Raw genomic sequence first — 19,022 nt, 5'->3', positions numbered from 1 at the left:
GAAAATAAGAAACGTAGTGAAATAAAAGACTGGCAGAAAATATACCAAATGTTAGTAATAGTTTGATCCCTACACACTGAGATAAAGAGCAAGTTTTATTTTCTTGTTTTGCTGACCCTGTTTTCCAAATGTTCCACAGTGATAATGTATCACTTCTATAAAAATAAAATAACAAAAATATTATTTTCTTTTTAATGTTTAATTTTGAGAGAGAGAGAGAGAGAGAGAGAGAGAAAGCATGTGCAAAATGGAAGAGGGGCAGAGACAGGGAGACAGAAGATCCAAAGCTGGCTCTGTGCTAAGAGCTGAGAGCCCAATACAGGGTGTTCAGACTCATGAGCTGTGAGATCATGACCTGAGCCAAAGTCAAATGCTTAACCAACTGAGCCACCCAGCTGCCCCTAAAAGTATTTTTAAGCAAGATGAAAATATGATCACCTTAAAATCATGACTTATCCAATCTCACTGTCAAACATTATATAGGCCCCGTAACTGATCTCTTGGTCATGAAGTCTCCCTAACACTAAACCATTCCGCATTTGCCATCAGTTACCCTCTGCCATGTCAGTCCCTGCTCAAAATCTATTACAGAGTATAAAACATTCTGGTTTTGGCTTGATGCAAGCCATTCCTGATTACTTTTATCACATTTCCACCTTTATCTACCAATAGTATGCTATCAAATCATCAATTCTTCTATGAGAAGAATGGTAGAAAGAGCCCAAGCCTCAGAGTCACAGACCTTGGTCAACATATCATCTCTTACCCTCAGTTCCTTCAATGGTGATTAGTTGTGAAGATTAAATCTTCAAATAGGTAAAGTATCCAGGATACAAGCCTTCAATAAATGGTGGCTTTCTTACTACTGTTATTAGCCAAATGGGTTTTTATTCACTAACTCCTCTAAAAGCTTTGCACTTTTGCCTCTGTGCTTTATTACTGTTTTGCTTCTATTTTCTGAGTTCCTTCCTGATCTTCTAAAAATCCTTTTAAAATTCCAGTTCCAGTCCCAGTCAACCTCCTCCAAAAAAGCTTCCCTCACTCTGGCAAGCTAATTTGATCTCTCACTCCTTTGAACTTCTATAACATGTAGAGTTTATTCTACCTAAGTGGTAGGGTCCTAGATGATTTTATTAGTTCTCTTTTCACGTATTTAAGCCCTACATTCCCAGCTAGAGTCAAACTCTTTCCTACTAGCAGACATTCCTTTTTTTTTTTTTTTTAATGTTTTTTTATTTATTTCTAGCAGAGAGAGAGAGAGACAGCGTGAGCAGGGGAGGGTCAGAGAGAGAGGGAGTCACAGACTGAAACAGGCTCCAGGCTCTGAGCTGGCAGTCAGCACAGAGCCCGATGCGGGGCTCGAACCCATGAACCGCGAGATCATGACCTAAGCGAAAGTCGGACGCTTAACCGACTAAGCCACCCAGGCACCCCATCAGACATTCCATTTTGTATATGTCTTTATACTTTTCTGGTGTCTGACAAGTCACTAGGCTTATACTAAATGCTCAAAAAAAAATATGTTAATCTGATTTGTGCATTCGGAAGAAAGTCATCATAATAAAAATATTGGCTGAACATTTTTGTAGGAGACTAGGAAGCAAACAATTATATATAAAGGTAGAAAGTTTAAAGTAAACAGTATAATCTAATTCTATAATATACTACCACCAACCAAACTAGTAAATCATACTTAAGCTATATGATTCTTTTCCAGTCCAATGTAAAATATTAGCAATAAATGACCCTAAGTAAATAGCACTTTTAACTTTTTAAAGTGTCTTACACATAAACTCTACTTAAATATATATTGACTCAAATTGTTTTAATTGATTTCATTTGGAAATATACTCACCTCATTAAAAAAAAATCAAGATAATTTGAGTGAGAAAGGTTCAGTTACTGATTACTAGAAAGTGAGGGTTATATAACCTTATTTTATATGACATGAATTCTCCTCTAAAAAAATGAACTATTGGGGTGTCTGGGTGGCTCAGTCGGTTAAGCAACTGACTCTTGAATTCCACTCAGGTCACAATCTCACAATTTGTGGGATCGTGCCCTGTGCCAGACTCTATGCCGGAGGTGGAGCCTATTTGGGATTCTCTCTCCCTCTCTCTCTGTTCCTCCCTCACCTGCACTCTCTGTCCCTCTCTCAAAACAAAAGTTTAAAAAAAAATTTTCAAAGGTAAACTATGTCTTCTCCAGTGCTAAAAGTTAAGGGTAGATAGCCTTGGGGCACTCTTATTTTCACTCACTGATTTAATTATGGTATCTCATAAAGCAATTAAGAAAATTAAATAATTAAATAAAGACTATCTCTTTGATAAATTACTAATTTAGTGGGGCACCTGGGTAGCTTAGTCGGTTAAGCGTTTGACTTTTCATTTCAGCTCAGGTTATGGTCTCATGGTTTGTGGGATTGAGCTCCTTGTCAGCCTCTGAGCTGATAGCATAGAGCTTGCTTGGGATTCCCTATCTCCCTCTCTCTCTCTCTGCCCCTCTCCTGCTTGCACTCTCTCTCAAAATAAATAAATAAACTTAAAAAATCTTTAATTACTAATTTAGCAACAGGAAACAACTGTTCTAATGAGCTGCTGCTAAGAATAAAGCAATTTGAAAGACAGAAGGAAGTTGCTTTTATAGAAAATTAATTCTCAGGGTGCCTGGGTGGCTCAGTCAGTTAAGCGTCCAACTTCGGCTCAGGTCATGATCTCACGGTTCGTGGGTCCAAGCCCTGCGTCAGGCTCTGTGCTGACAGCTCAGAGCCTGGAGCCTGCTTCAGTTTCTGTCTGTCTGTCTGTCTGCCTCTCTCTATTCCCCTCCCCCACTTGTGGTCTGTCTCTGGCTCTCAAAAATAAATAAATGTAAAAAATATTTTTTTAATCAAAAAAAAAAAAAAAAAGAAAAGGAAAATTAATTCTCAATTGGCAGAAAAAGACCTATAGCACAGCTAAACCCCAGCAAGATAGATTCAGTACAAAATTCTGAATCCCTCTTTTTAGCTGTTAATGCGCATTATATTCTAACAAGTCTCCAATAATGTTCCAGCTTTCTCATGGATCCTCAGAAGAAAGGAAAAGCCATTACCTAAGGATGTTGGGATGGGAGAGTCTATTCATGAGCTGAACTTCTTTCAGCATGTTTGCCCGGTTACTGCTCAATGTGTTCATCTTAAGAGCCATCACCTGGCCAGAAGCTCGGTGGCGCACCTAGAAAATAAAATAGAACAAGAAAAGAGGTTCAAGGACAGCACTTAAATATGAGGTCAAAGTCCCCACATGTAAACATGCCAAGATGTTTCAGTGCCAATTTAGATAAAATAGATCTATTTCGGGATGTTTTCCTGTAAAGTGATCACATTATGGTCTCACTTTCATTAATGAAGGTGAATTTATTCCATCAAAGACCAAAATTGTTTCACATTAAACTGGTCAGGAAAACACTGTTAATAACACCCCAAGAAATGGCATCCGTTTTTAATACCTTAGAAAAAAAAGGAGGAAATTTATTAGGCTGGTTCCTTATGCCAACATTGCTGAGTCTTGGGACACTAAGATGAAAAAGTCCCCTTTGTGGAATTTTAAGTATGCACAGAAAAGATATATGCATAAGCTTTATATAACACTTAAGGAACTATAAAACTATCTTTAAAGGACACTAAAGCCACATCCTCAAAATCTCCCCCAAGCATGTATGTGTTACACATGTATGTAAATATTTATTTATTTATTTACGAAAAAAGAATTGCATGTTAAATATAGAAAGAAGTCAATGGACCTTTTAGGGATAATACAGTGACCCAACCCAAAGTTCCTTATAATCATTTAAATATACTCAAGTCAGATAAAAAAAAAAAAAAAAATGGGCCACGCCATTCACACTATTACCCTACATACAGAGGAAAATCTACTTCTAAAACATTCATCCTCTACAGAATTCAATATATTTTATGTGTAAAAATATTGTTTTATAATTTCAATGCACACTCCACAGGTTCCAATAACTGTAATACTTTACTTGTAAGAAAATTAACTATGTTTTTACCCTCTAAATTTCTCAGTAGTAGCAAAAGGAGACTACCAGATAAAATATTTTGTCTTACCTTGCCAAAGGAAGCTCAATTATTTGCTGAAATGTGTTTTTCCTACCAAGAAATTATAAATGAGACAGTAGAAAAATTACTAAGTACCAAGGACCTCATTACTTTCTGGTTTAAAAAAATTTTCAGATCTGGCACAACAAGGATTTGTTGTCATCATCCTACAGACTTTGAGTATTCTTTTAGTATGTTATAATTAAAAAAAAATTTTTTTAACATTTATTACTGAGAAAGAGAGATAGAGCATGAGCAGGGAGGGAGACACAGTATCGGAAGCAGACTCCAGGCTGTGAACTGTCAGCACAGAGCCTGACACAGGGCTCAAACCCACAGACCGTACCCAATGGAGCCACCTACACGCCCCAGTATGTTATAATCGACCAAGTGGAAGTTTTGGGAGAAAATATGACAACCTACTTAACTCTTCAATCTCCAGAAATTCCTTGAAATGACAGCAGCCCCTATTAATGACAGCATACCTATTAATACCTATTAATATAGGACAGATGTGATATTTTATCTTAGAGTTCAAAGAAACAATGTTTCAGACTAGCCAGACACAAGGGGAAGGAGAAAGCAAAACACTCAGAGCCACAGGAACCCTGGTTAGAAAAACTGAGGCAGGTGGGGTGCCTGCCTTCGGCTCAGGTCATGGTCTCACAGTTCATGAGTTTGAGCCCTGCGTCAGTCTCTGTGCTGGCATTGGGCTCTATGCTGACAGCTCAGAGCCTGGAGCCTGTTTCAGATTCTGTGTCTCCCTCTCCCTCTGCCCTTCCCCTGCTCATGCTCTGTCTCTCAAAAATAAATACTTTTTAAAAAAAAAAAGAAAGAAAGAAAAACGGAGGGAGAAAGAAAAAACTGGCTGTCTCTCCCCTCTTCTAGATCACTTATTGAGATTTGGAACCCAGCTCTCTTCCTAGTGCATCAATGATTCTGTTGTCATGTACCTCGTGATTGAAGAAAGAGAAGTGGCTTTCCTTTTCAGATCCTGCATGGATAAGTTAAAAGAGACGTTTATATACAAAGAACACACTGACAGTATTTTTCCAACTCTATTTACAGAAGACATCTGTGTTTTAATAAGGGCACTCCATTCTGAAAGTTACTCCTCTTTTTTCATCATCTGAAAACTATCACTCAGATTTTTTTAAATGTCAGCTTTTAAGAAAGTTTGATATTAAAAAACAATGTGATATTCAGGGATGAACGATCTGTATTTCAAACTAATCAGAAAAAACTCTACTTCCTAAGAAAACCAAAACGGGAGACATCACCATCCCAGACATTAGCCTCTACTACAAAGCTGTCATCATCAAGACAGTATGGTATTGGCACAAAAACAGACACATAGACCAATGGAATAGAATTGAGAACTCAGAATTGGACCCAAAAGTATACAGCCAACTAATCTTTGACAAAGCAGGAAAGAGTATCCAATGGAAAAAAGACAGCCTCTTTAACAGATGGTGTTGGGAGAACTAGACAGCAACATGCAGAAGAATGAAACTAGATCGTTTTCTCACACCATACACAAAAATAAACTCAAAATGGATAAAAGACCTGAATGTGAGACAGGAAACCATCAAAACCCTAGAGGAGAAAGCAGGAAACAAACTTCTTGACCTCAACCATAGCAATTTCTTACTTGACACATCCCCAAAGGTAAGGGAATCAAGAGCAAAAATGAACTATTAAGACCTCATCAAGATTAAAATCTTCTGCATGGCAAAGGAAACAATCCATGAAACTAATAGACAACCGATGGAATGGGAAAAATGACATATCAGATAAAGGGCTAGTATCCAAAATCTATAAGGAACTCATCAAACTCCACACCCGAAAAACAAACAATCCAGTGAAGAAATGGGCAGAAGATATGAACAGACACTTCTCCAAAGAGGACATCCAGATGGCCAACAGACACATGAAACAATGCTCAGCATCCCTCCTCATCAGGGAAATACAGATCAAAAACACACTAAGATACCACCTCACGCCAGTCAGAGTGGCTAAAATGAGCAAATAGAGAACTCTAGATGCTGAAGAGGATGTGGAGAAACGGGCACCCTCCTACACTGTTGGTGGGAATGTAAACTGGTACAGACCGTCTGGAAAAACAGTTCTATTAATAATAGAACTCCTCTAGGACCCAGCAATAGCACTGCTAGGAATTTACCCAAAGGATACAGGAGTGCTGATGCATAGGGCCACATGTACACCAATGTTCACAGCAGCACTCTCAACAATAGCCAAAACATGGAAAGAGCCTAAGTGTCCATCAACAGATGAATGGATCAAAAAGCTGTGGTTTCTTGGGGCGCCTGGGTGGCTTAATCGGTTAAGCGTCCGACGTTCGCTTAGGTCATGATCTCGTGGTTCGTGGGTTTGAGCCCCGCGTCGGGCTCTGTGCTAGCTGCCAGCTCAGAGCCTGGAGCCTGTTTCAGAGTCTGTGACTCCCTCTCTCTCTCTGACCCTCCCCTACTCACGCTCTCTCTCTCTCTCTCTCTCTCTCCTAGAAATAAATAAAAACATTTAAAAAAAAAAAAAAGCTGTGGTTTCTCTATACAATGGAATACTACATGGCAATGAGAAAGATTGAAATCTGGCCATGTGTAGCAACATGGATGGATCTTAAGGTTGTTATGCTGAGCGAAATAAGTCAGGCAAAGAAGGACAGCTACCATATGTTTGCACAGATAGGAGGATTAGGAGGAACTTAATGGAGGACCGTGGGAGAGAAGAAGGGAGGAAATGGGGGTGGGGTGGGGTGGGGAGGGAGGAAAACCATGAGAGACTCTTGAATGTTGAGAACAAACTGAGGGCGAAGGAGTATGGGGGAAGGGAAAGGGAGTTGATGGGCATGGAGGAGGGCACTGGTGGGGATGAGCACTGGGTGTTGTATGGAAACCAACTTGACAATAAACTATTAAAGTAAAAACCCTACTTCCTTAAACAAGTAGACAAGATGATGAACATGTCCATAACTCATTGCAGTCTTTCATCTGCATAAAATACTTTCTTCTAGCACCTCAAATTCTACTTACCTTTCAAGACCATATTCAAATGTCCCCTCCTCCCTGAAGTCTTCCTTGACTCTCTGGGAACCATTTATTTCTGGTTTCCGTCTTTATACTACCTCAGAACAATACTCATAACACCAGTATACCACTCATCACATGGTTCTATATATAAATATCTCCCCACCAGGGTATAAAGCATCTTGATACCAGGATCTATACTGTATCCATCTTTGTCTTGCAGTGCCTGGAAGGCCTGGCACATCATAAGGGCACAGTGAAAACAATGGAAAGAACAGTTAAGTGAAACTTCTAATATACTTTATATTATCTAAGGGTCAGTGAATCATTTATTCAGGTGATTTACTTGGGCAGAAGTGAGCCAGGAGTAATTTTCTTTTGGGGGTCCAGGGGTTGGGAGGAAGATTCAAATGGAAAAGAAGTATAAAACTTGGTCAAAATTTTCTGGGGGCGCCTGGGTGGTTCAGTCGGTTGAGCATCCGACTTCAGCTCAGGTCATGATCTCACGGTTCCTAGGTTTGAGCCCCGGGTCGGGCTCTGTGCTGACGGCTAGCTCAGAGCCTGGAGCCTACTTCAGATTCTGTGTCTCCCTCTCTCTCTGACCCTCCCCTCTTCACGCTGTCTCTGTCTCTCTCTCTGTCTCTTTCTCTCTCTCTCTCAGAAATAAAACATTTAAAAATTTTTTTTTAATTTTCTGGAGCTTACCATCTAGAAAGGGACAAACAATAGGCTATATTATATAGCTAGTCAGAGAAGAAAAAGAATAAAGAATAAAACACAGTACATGAAATATTTATATAAATGTTGAAATGTTAATAGAATGAGCACTTAGGCAAAAATTTCATGGAACTTCAGTGAAACTTCAAAGGATTAATAGATATTGATAGATTTTTTAAAATATAGACTAAAGGTGATAAGGGAAGAAAAAAGTACCATTTAAATACAGAGGTCCACAAAAGATGGTGTACCTGCCTAAATGTAGGAGGATCTTCATTCCAAGTTTCCAAAACTACAAAAATTAACTACCTTTCCAATATACTTAGATTTTCAGAGTAAAAAGAAGATCCCTTTTTGCTTAAGTTTGTCTTCTACACACAGATCATGGATACTCTTAATAAGAAGACTCCCAAGAGTGACATCTTTATTTATTTTTGAGAATAAACATTAAAATGGTAGCTTCTAGGGGAAACAGAAAGGGTAAGGATAGGTGAAATAGGTAAAGGGGATTAAGAGGTACAAAATTACAGTTACAAAATAAATACATCAAAGTGATGAAAATCGGGGCGCCTGGGTGGCTTAGTCGGTTAAGCATCCGACTTTCGCTTAGGTCATGATCTCACGGTTCGTGGGTTTGAGCCCCGCGTTGGGCTCTCTGCTGACAGCTCAGAGCCTGGAGCCTGTTTCAGAGTCTGTGTCTCCCTCTCTCTCTGACCCTCCCCTGCTCACACTGTCTCTCTCTCTCTCCTAGAAATAAATAAAAAATATTAAAAAAAAAAAAGTGATGAAAAGCATAGTACAGGGAATATAGTAAATGCTACTATAATAACTTCATATGGTGACAGATGGTAACTATACTTATGTGGTGAGCATAATGTATATAATTGCTAACATATTTCTATCAAAAATTTAAAAATAAAAATATTAATATAAAGCTTAAGACCTCAAAAAATTAAAAATAAAATTGCCACATGATCCAGCAATTCTACTTCTGGGTATATACCAAAAGAATTGAGAGGGTTTCAAAAAAAATTTGTACACCCATGTTCATGGCAGCATTATGCACAACAGCCAAAAGGTATATGCAACCCAGGTGCTCACTGACAGAGAAACAGATAAACAAAATATAGTATATATACAATGGAATATTATTATTCAGCCTTAAAAAGGAAGGAAATTCTGTTTGGTGGGGCCAAGAGGATGATCCCAACCGCGAGCCAGAAAGGGCAGCTGAAAGCTTCACTTGAGCTCCGTGGAAAAAGGAAGGAAATTCTGACACATGCTATAATATGGATGAAACTTGAAGTGATAACTTGAAATAACCCAGTCACAAAAAGATAAATACCATATGTTTCCACTTACATGAGGTACTTAGGGTAGTTAAATTTATACAAACATAATGTAGAATCATGGTTGCCAGAGGTTAGGGGAAGGGGAGGGATTTGGAGTTGTATACTGGGTATAGAGTTTCAGTTCTGCAAGATGAAGAGTTCTAGGGATTGGTAGCACAACCACATGAACTGAATTGTACATTTAAATATGATTAAAATGGTAAATCTTAGGTGCATTTTACCACAATTATAAATAAATGAAGGAAGGGAAGGAAGAACAGAAAGAAAAGAGAGAGAGGGAGAAAGAGAACAGAAGAGAAAATTAGTACTTCTCCTTGACTTTTAAATTCATCTGATGCTACCACAGGATCTTCAAATCTACTTTCTAAAGAAGAGCATAACAGAGTGGTGAAGGGCTCCAGCTCTGGAAATCAGCAGACTGAATCCAAGGTTTTAATACTTAAAAGATTAGAATGACTCTTGTGAAGACTTGTGTTGTAAAATGAAGAGAACAATAGTCTCTATCTCATAGCACTATTTTGGAGGATAAAACAGTGTTATGTTATATAAATGAGATAATGGATGCAAACTAATACAGAGTTTGGCACATAATGAACATTTGATAAATAGGTATTATGCTTAATAAAAATAATAAACAATATCCTCATAAGAATTTAGCATATCAGGTGAATTTGATAACACAGAAAATGCAATTATAATTTTAAGTGAAAACAGTAGTATATATAATTGCTGTATAATGCCCCCAAGGTTACTTATATTCTACAAAGGGGAAAATATGTCTTTACAATCTTGAGATCTGCTGGCTAGCACTTTAACCAAGGGGTTGGTCAGGGTTGGTCACATTTAACATAACCAAAGTGAAACACCTGGCATTATTAACTTTCTGATATGATGTAATATACTTGCTGAAATGTTTAAGTCAAATCTAATCATAAGAAAACAATTAGACACATCCAGAATATCTAAAAGACAACTGGACAGTACTCTCCAAACAAACAAAATGTGTGGAATATTCTAGATTAAATAAGATTAACAGACATAACCCTTGAAATGAAATGTATGAAACCCTGATTTGATTCTGGGTCTAAAAAAGCTATAAAAATCCTTTTGTTTGGGTGCTTGGATGGCTTAGTTGGTAGAGCATGTGACTCCTGATCTCAGGGTCATGAGGTCAAGTGCCATGTTGGGCACAGAGCTTACTTAATTAAAAAAAAAAAAGAAAAAACATCCATCTTTTGTTGGCAAATAGGAAAACTTTTAATAGGACTATATATGAAATTATTTTTCTGAATTAAGGTTAATTATCTAAGTTATAAATAATGATACTATGGCCTTGTAGGAGAATGTATTCCTAGAAGATATAGACTAAAATATTTACATTAAAGCGTGATGATATCTGCAATTTGCTTTCAAGTGTTGTAAAAAAACAACAACAACAACAACAAACCACGATGGGGCACCTGGCTAGCTCAGTCGGTACAGCATGTAACTCTTGATCTCAGGGTTGTTAAATTTGAACCCCATGTTGGGTGTAGAGAGGACTTTAAAAAATAAAATAAAATCTTAAAACAATACAGATAGATAAACCAATGTAGCAAAATATTAGCTGGCAAATCCAGGTGAAGGGACTACAGGTGTTTTATACTATTCTTTCAATTTTCTATAGATTTTTAAAGCTTCCAAAAGTTGGAAGAAACAAGTAAAAATTTTATCTTATTTTCTCCCATAAATTTAGCATTAAGAAATAAAGAACAGTTTTTTAATCGCAGAAAAAAAAATCCTGCATATGATATGCCCAAGCCTATGTTAAAACAAAACATGGAAGTAAGTTTATCAAATGTTAATTGGGGCACCTGGGTGGCTCAGTCAGTTGAGTGTCCGACTTCGGCACATGTCATGATATCACGGTTCGTGGGTTCGAGCTCCGCACTGGGTTCTGTGTTGGCAGCTCAGAGCCTGGAGCCTGTTTCAGATTGTGTGTCTCCCTCTCTCTCTGTCCCTCCCCCATTCATGCTCTGTCTCTCTCTGTCTCAAAAATAAATAAAAAACTATTTAAAAAAATAAAAATAAAAGAACAGTAAGTCCTTTTAAAAAATGTTAATTGTGATTGTCACTGGTGGTAGAATATCAATGATTTATTTTTTTTTCATTTTCTAATTCTTCCACAGTGTATTTGACTAACTTTTCTAATAGAAAACATAGCTTTTCAACTTCAATTTGTATTAATTTTTTACCTAAATAAGTAATACATGCATATATTTTCTTTGTAACACATTAAAACAATATAAATAAAAATAAGTCCCTTTGACTATCAGATCCATTAATCGCAACCTTCTGTGTTCATTCCAGGAAGTAATTTTTGTCTCTAGCTTGATGAGTACCCCTCCAGGCCTTTAAAAAATGCAGTGACAACACTCCCTCGATACATACACAGACACAGAGATTAGGAAACTGATAGAGCATGGCATCTAACCTCAGAGAAAATTATTTTATAGAACAGAAGCTTCTATTCATGCTCCGAAGTCCAAGTACGCTGCAGGTTCTAAGGATGTTTCAGTAATATACCAAAACAAACAAAAATACAGATACAATCAAATAACAATACTAAGTCACCAGAAAAGTCTGTGTACATAGAGTTTCTCTATCAGCATGGTAGTATTCTAATGATTATCTCCCATCATCCAACAGTTCTTCTGGATAAAGTATGAACAATGGGAAAATTAAAGGAAGAGGCCAACCAGAAGAAAGAGAACTATATAAAGGGTGACCAGAAAAATTGAGAACTGCCACTTAGAATGAATGATCACAGACACCAAGAAAACTTTCGGTGGCATTAGGCATGCAACTATCAAGAATAGAGCTTCTTCCCTTGATTAAAGACTCAGACTCTAAAACTATTACCAGAGTTGAAGATAACTTCAAGATCTGCAAACAAGAGCTACATGCTACAAACTAAAGTCTAGTCACGTGTGTACATGCAGCCTGGAAGTGACCAATAACCTTTCATTAGTCTTTTCAGGTACATTCAAATAGTAACAAATATTGTCATCTTCTATATGCAAGGCACTATGCTGGATGTTGAGAAGCCTGCAGATCAATACTAGGCATCAGCTTGTCAGGTCTTCCAGTAACCCATGCCCCCAAATCACAAAGTTACCTTGTTGCTCTCCAGCTTAAAATTCTTCTATGGCTCACTGGTACTTAGGGAATAAAGTCCAAACTCCTTAGCAAAACTAAATTCATCTACTGCTCCCTGTCTATCCCTGCTCCCACACTTCCCCTTAGCTTTACCTATTATATATTTATATTTCTAATTCTTACCAAATGCATCACACTCTCTCATACTTCCTGTCTTGAGACATGCTATTCTCCTTGACTTGATGCAATCCTCATCCCCCAAGCCCCATACCAATCTCCCTACTAAATTCCTTTCAATTATTCAAGATATAGGAAATACCATCTTCCCTGAGGAAAATCTCTTTTCTCAAGAAAAGCTGGATGCTCCATTTGTGTTTTCTTAGCACTCTATCCTTAATTATCTTTATTACAGTATTTGCATCATGTATGTTGGTAGTCTACCTACCTTCTATATGCCTGAGAGGTTTGGGTTCAAGATGGCAACAGAGGAAGATCCTGAACTCATCTCATTCTATGGACACATAGAATCCATAAATACATAGGTGCCTGGGTGGCTCAGTTGGTTAGGCTTCCGACTTGGGCTCAGGTCATGATCTCACAGTTCGCGGGTTTGAGCCCCACAATGGGATCTGTGCTGACAACCCCGAGCCTAGAGCCAGCTTCAGATTCTGTATCTCTGTCTCTCTCTGTGCCACCCACCCCAAATATAAACAAACATTAAAAATTTTTAAAAAGGATCTAAAACTATATATGAATAATTTCCCATATGCGTCAAGGCAAGAACTTCCCCTATTCAGCTGAAAGAGTAGTTCAGCTTTCTTCCATACCCCACATACACACCTTCTGACATGCAGGACTTATTTTTATATGGACAATCTAGATTTTTGTCAAAAATCATACAAAGGTAAGCAGGAAAGAGAAACATGACAATAATTATATAACTATGAACAGTCATTAGTAGATTGTTCACTACAGACTCTCAAATAGAAAAAAAATTACAGGTTACAAATACAATCCTATGTCCATTAGCTATTATTGTAGCCCATTTTTATTCCATTCAAATAAGCATATTAACACACAAATGAGAGTGACAGTTAATATAGGGATACCTCTAATTCAACTCTAATTTATATTTTTAAAATTAAATTATTTTCATGTTTAATAACAAGTCACATGCCATACACTCACTCTTAGCAGTGTGGTATACAACCAAGCTAAGAACCCCTTCTCTGGCACAGAGAATGGCTTTACTTTAGCATTTAGTAATTGCTCAAAAAATGTTTGCTCAATTTAAATAGTTAACCTAAGTCAGGAAGCTTAATTTCTAGAGCAAAAGAGAAATATAAACCTCTGACCAGTTCAGAGAAGTAGTAAAGAGAGAATTAAATAATACAAGGACAAGAACATTAGAACTGTCACAAAGCAATTAATCATTATGTTAACTATTAAAGGAATGGCTCAGGACTTCCAGTCAAGAAGTTACAGTGAGTATACAGTAAGCTGGTACAACCACGTAAGCATTAGGCATATGCAGAGTTGAAAGCAGTGATTTTCAATAGAAGCTATAACAAGTCACTTAGGAGGCATTTTTAAAGTTTTTAGGTTAAGGTTTTTGGTGATAACAATGACTTGGGGCAAGGAGTATTGCTGGCCAGAGATGCTAGACATCCTGCAAGGTGTAGAACAGTACTGAACAAGGAACCATTGTTATATGTGCTGTACGAAATTCAAATATCTTACTAAACATTCATGAAAATGAAGAACATATTTATTATTACCTAAGCTTGGATTCTAACACCATTTTACAAAAAAAAAAGTTATCTTGCATGGTTTTAATATATACTAAATTTTCTAGAAACACAACTATATTATGAATTGGGGAAAAATCACTTTTTTGTTATGTTCAGAACATCATGAAGAATTGATCAACATTTCATAAAATCAGACCACCAACAGCAATGCTTCTGGTATTTGAATCCTAATATACCTGTATTGTATTATACAATCTGTATCAGAATCCATTTGTAGTTTTTATATTCACAATGATTTATTTATAGCCTTTATTTTAAAATATCATCTATGCTAGGGACCCTGGTGACTCAGTAGGTTAAGCATCTGACTCTTAGATTTCAGCTCAGGTCATGATCTCCTGGTCTTGAGCTAAAGCCCCATGTTGGACTCCGCGCTGTTAGTGTCTGACTCTTGATCTTGGCTTAGGTCATAATCTCACAGTTCGCAAGTTTGGTCCCACATGGGGCTCAGCACTGACGGTGCAGAGCCTGCTTGGGATTCTGTCTCTCCTTCTTTCTGCCTCTCCTCCCCAAGTGCTCTCTCTCTCAATATAAATAAATAAACTTAAAATAAAATAAAATATCAACTATAGTGGCACCTGGGTGGCTCAGTCATTTGAGCACCTGACTCTACGCTTAGGTCATGATCCCAAGGTTAGGAGATCGAATCTCACAGGGGTCTCTGTGCTGAGCATGGTAAGAATCTCTCTCCTTCTACCCCTCTCCCCTTTGTGCTCTTTCTCTCTCTAAAAATTAAAAAAAAAATTAACCATAAATTAAAAGCTATTTTTGCTTTGCCCACAAATAAAGTTATCAGTGTTCCTACTCTGCCAACTTTCCCCACAATGAAACATTCAAGATTAAATGAATATTTTACAAAGAAACACTGATAAAGTTGGCAAAGATACATCATACCTCGTTCTTTTCTCTCCTTCATCAATTTGTAATTTGTCTTGGCAAGCTATCTCTACTTCATTTGAGGTCACTGCCCTCTTTCCCTTATCACATACAAATAAATCTAGTCTGTTAGATATCCACTGGCATCTCTGCTCTTTAATTTTTCTTCTTGCATGGAATGACTTCTGTCTTCTCTTAAAAATAAAACTAATCATTTTTGGGGTGCCTGGGTCAAGCATCCGACTTCACTTCAGGTCCTGCTGTCAAGCTTCATGGGTTTGAGCCCCACGTCAGGCTCTGTGCTGACAGCTCAGAGCCTAGAGCCTGCTTCACAGATTGTTTCCCTCTTTCTCTGCCCCTCCCCCACGCAACACTCTGTTTGTTTCTCTCTCTCTCTCTCTCTCTCTCTCTCAGAAATAAACATTAAAGGGGAGCCTGGGTGGCTTAGTCGGTTAAGCGTCCGACTTTCGCTTAGGTCATGATCTCGCGGTTTGTGGGTTCGAGCCCCGCATCGGGGTCTGTGCTGACTGCCAGCTCAGAGCCTGGAGCCTGTTTCAGAGTCCCTCTCTTTCTGACACTCCCCTGCTCACGCTATCTCTCTCTCTCTCTCCTAGAAATAAATAAAACATAAAAAAGAAATAAATAAACATTAAAAAAATATACTAATCATTTGTAAGAGGGTAAAAGCATCGGACTACTTCATTAAGTTTCTACAGTAGTCAGGCCCCAAATTTTGCATATTGGTATTATTAATGTCTCCTATTTTACAGCTATGGAAACTGGGCACAGAGTGATTAAAAGGACTTTCTCAAGATCCTACATGTAGTAAACGACAGAGTCAGACTTTGAACCCAGATAATGTAAACAGTAGGCCTGAAATACTTGAGAATAACTAATCTAAAAAAAGCACTGCATGCACCCTATAAAACTGCCAAGAAAAAATAATCATGGCCTTGTATGTATCTAACAACACAGACGTGTAATATATGAAACAAAAACTGACAAAATACAAGGCAAGTTTAACAAATCCACAATCTTCATAGGATTATCTAACACAGCTCTCAAAAACTGAAAGTTCTAGAAGATAAATGAGTACGGATATAGTACTTTTTTTTTAAAGTTTATTTATTTTGAGAGCGAGCAGGAGCACACACGCATGAGCAGAGGAAGGGACAGAGAGAGGGAGAGAGAGAGAAGAGAAAGAGGGAATTTCAAGGAGGCTCAGCACTGTCAGTGCTGAGCCCAATGCAAGGCTCAAACCCACAAACCATGAGTTCTTGACCTGAAATGAAATCAAGAGTTGGATAGTTAAGCAACTGAGCCACCCAGGAGCCTGATATGGTACATTTTAATAATAAAACTGATATGCTTGATTCAATCATGTGCCAATAAAGGTAGGCTTTATTAATCTTTTTTTCTTCAAGTCCATATGAAAAACTTGACCAAAATGCATGGATACTACATCATAAAAGAATTCTCAAAAAATTTCAAAAAATGTAGTTCCAAAACTACATTTCCAGACCACTATGAAATAAAATTAGAAGTCAGCAATAAAAAATAATTAAAAACAAGCACAGCAGACAATGTTTACTCAACATTTATTTTCTCCTTTTTCTTGACTCAACAGGACCTCAAAGTTGGCAATGTGCTTGGATAATTAAAACATTCAGGGTGCTGGAGCGGGTCAGTTAAGCATCCAACTCTTGATTTTGGCTCAGGTCACGATCACACAGTTTATGAGTTCAAGCCCTCCATGGGGCTTTGTACTCACATTATAGAGCCCACTTGGGATTCTCTCTGTCTCCCTCTCTCTCTGCCCCTCCTCTGTGTTCTCTCTCTCTCCCTTCCCACCCCCAAATAAACAAATACACTTAAAATTGTTTTTAATTCAATCTGGTAGTCTTCCTTGCAGCTACAGTAGCCAGGTGACGTAGTACTAAGTAAGTAAGTGGAATTGCTAAGTAGAGATTCTAGAAATGCTTCCCTGATGAAATTGCCGTTTATCCTTTTTATACCCTGGAGCAAAGATGTAGTGCTTACATCAAGGACAGCTATCTTATAACCAAAAGGCCAAAAGCTACACACTAAAAACTAAGGAAGCTAGAAGCTTGGTTTGTTGAGGACTTCCTTAAGCAGCTGCACAACACAGGCATTTCTCAAGATTTCTTGAGAAAAATTTGAATAAGCCACTGTGTTCAGGTTTCTGTAACACACTGCCAAAAACAATCCTAACTGATTTGCAAAACAGATTAAAAATAAATGGGTTAGAGTTCAACTAAAAATGCCATATTAAAGTATGATAATAAAGATAATAGCAAAAATTATTGAAATAGAACATAAAGAAACAATTGAGAGGTTCAACAAACCAAAAGCTGACGGGAATTGAAAAAACTTATAAACATATCTTCAGTGACTCTGGATCAAGAAAAAATCTTTTAGGGGCACCTGGGTAGCTCAGTTAGTTGAACATCTGACTTCAGCTCAGGTCCTGATCTCACGGTTTCTGAGTCTGAGCCCTGCATCGGGCCCTGTGCTGACAACTTAAAGCCTGGAGCCTGCTTCAGATTCAGTGTCTCCTTTCTCTGACCTTCCCCCTACTCATGCTCTGTCTCTCTCTTTCTCAAAAATAAATAAATATTTTAAAAATTTTTTTAAAAAGAAAAGAAAAAATATTTTGTTTGGCCCCTGCCTATCCCTCTAGATTCATCAGAGTTTTGCCATTCCTTCACATGCACCCACCAGACTTAAACCAAATCAAATTTCTCACCATTCCTAGAATATTCCTCTGTGCCTCCACACATGCTTTTCCTACTCCTTGAAATGCCCTTTCCCTTACTTGTCCACCAGACAAGCTCTATTTTCTCCTTCAGGAAAACTAAAGGGTGACCTCCTCTAAGAAGCCTTCTCTGAGCACTTCACACAACATTTATACTGGTGCCCAGTATTATATTCCTTAGCACCCCATGCATACTTTCATACACTTAGCAAATATGTATTGAGCAATTTCCGGCTCTTGCTAAAGCTCTATTTTAGCAAATACTGTGTTTTAAATATATTTCCTGTCTTCCACCCTAAGCAAAGAGTTCTTTTAGGGCACAATTTTATTCCTCTATCCCCAACAACTAGCTCAATGTCCTATACCTAATGAGCATTAACTAAATATCTGCTGAGTAAATAAATGAATAAGAGAAAATAATTACAACATTTATCACATGCTGGAACAGAATTAGGAGCAGAGTGCTATGAGATCACAAAAGGAAAGTAACCAACTCTCTCACTCTCATTGATGGAAAATAATACACTCTAGAATCATCTTTTTGTATTATCTTTAACATGACTTCAAATATATCCTATCATTTACAGAAATACTTAAATGAGCTGAGTGAATGCAAGTTGTACAATACAACTTGTGTGCTTCTAGCTTTTGTTTTCCCAGCTGATACATCAATTGAAGTGAAGGGTCTTGGCAGGTATTTCTGCACAGCAATATGAACACAGTAAAATCTGCTACCTGATAAATTATCACTTGTCACCTAGTGCTGAGCTCGGCCCACTGAGACATCTACAATAATCTTGACTAATTAGCCCAACTCCCCACACCAGCTCTAGAGGATGTATTAAATATACTGAATATGGCCAAAAGCTATAATCATATACTGCTGTGTGTGAACCTTAAGTACACATGTGATACACAATGCCTCCTTTAAAACACATCATTTCAGGGCACCTGGGTGGCTCAGTCGGTTAAGCGTCCGACTTCGGCTCAGGTCACGATCTCACAATTCGTGGGTTCGAGCCCCGTGTCAGGCTCTGTGCTAACAGCTAGCTCAGAGCCTAGAGCCTGTTTTGGATTCTGTGTCTCCCTCTCTCTCTGACCCTCCCCCACTCACGCTCTCTCTCTCTTCCTCTCTCTCAGAAATAAATAAAAACATTAAAATAAATAAATAAATAAATAAAACACATCATTTCTCCTCCACCCCAGCCAAAC

At 37.9% G+C, this 19,022-nt stretch overlaps 1 protein-coding gene across 1 annotated transcript in view; it reads right to left on the bottom strand.

Annotated features, from left to right (window-relative positions):
* Positions 1–19,022, bottom strand: part of TESK2 (testis associated actin remodelling kinase 2) — a 146,335-nt gene that overhangs the window by 63,005 nt on the left and 64,308 nt on the right. Inside the window, exon 3 of the mRNA XM_039254783.1 lies at positions 3,091–3,212. Coding sequence (XP_039110714.1) covers positions 3,091–3,212 — 122 coding nt within the window. The remainder of the gene's footprint in view (positions 1–3,090; positions 3,213–19,022) is intronic.

Source organism: Hyaena hyaena, unplaced genomic scaffold (genome assembly GCF_003009895.1).
Source record: "Hyaena hyaena isolate Hyena2069 unplaced genomic scaffold, ASM300989v1 scaffold_503, whole genome shotgun sequence".
Lineage (NCBI taxonomy): Eukaryota > Metazoa > Chordata > Mammalia > Carnivora > Hyaenidae > Hyaena > Hyaena hyaena.
This window is presented reverse-complemented; position numbering and strand designations above follow the sequence as displayed.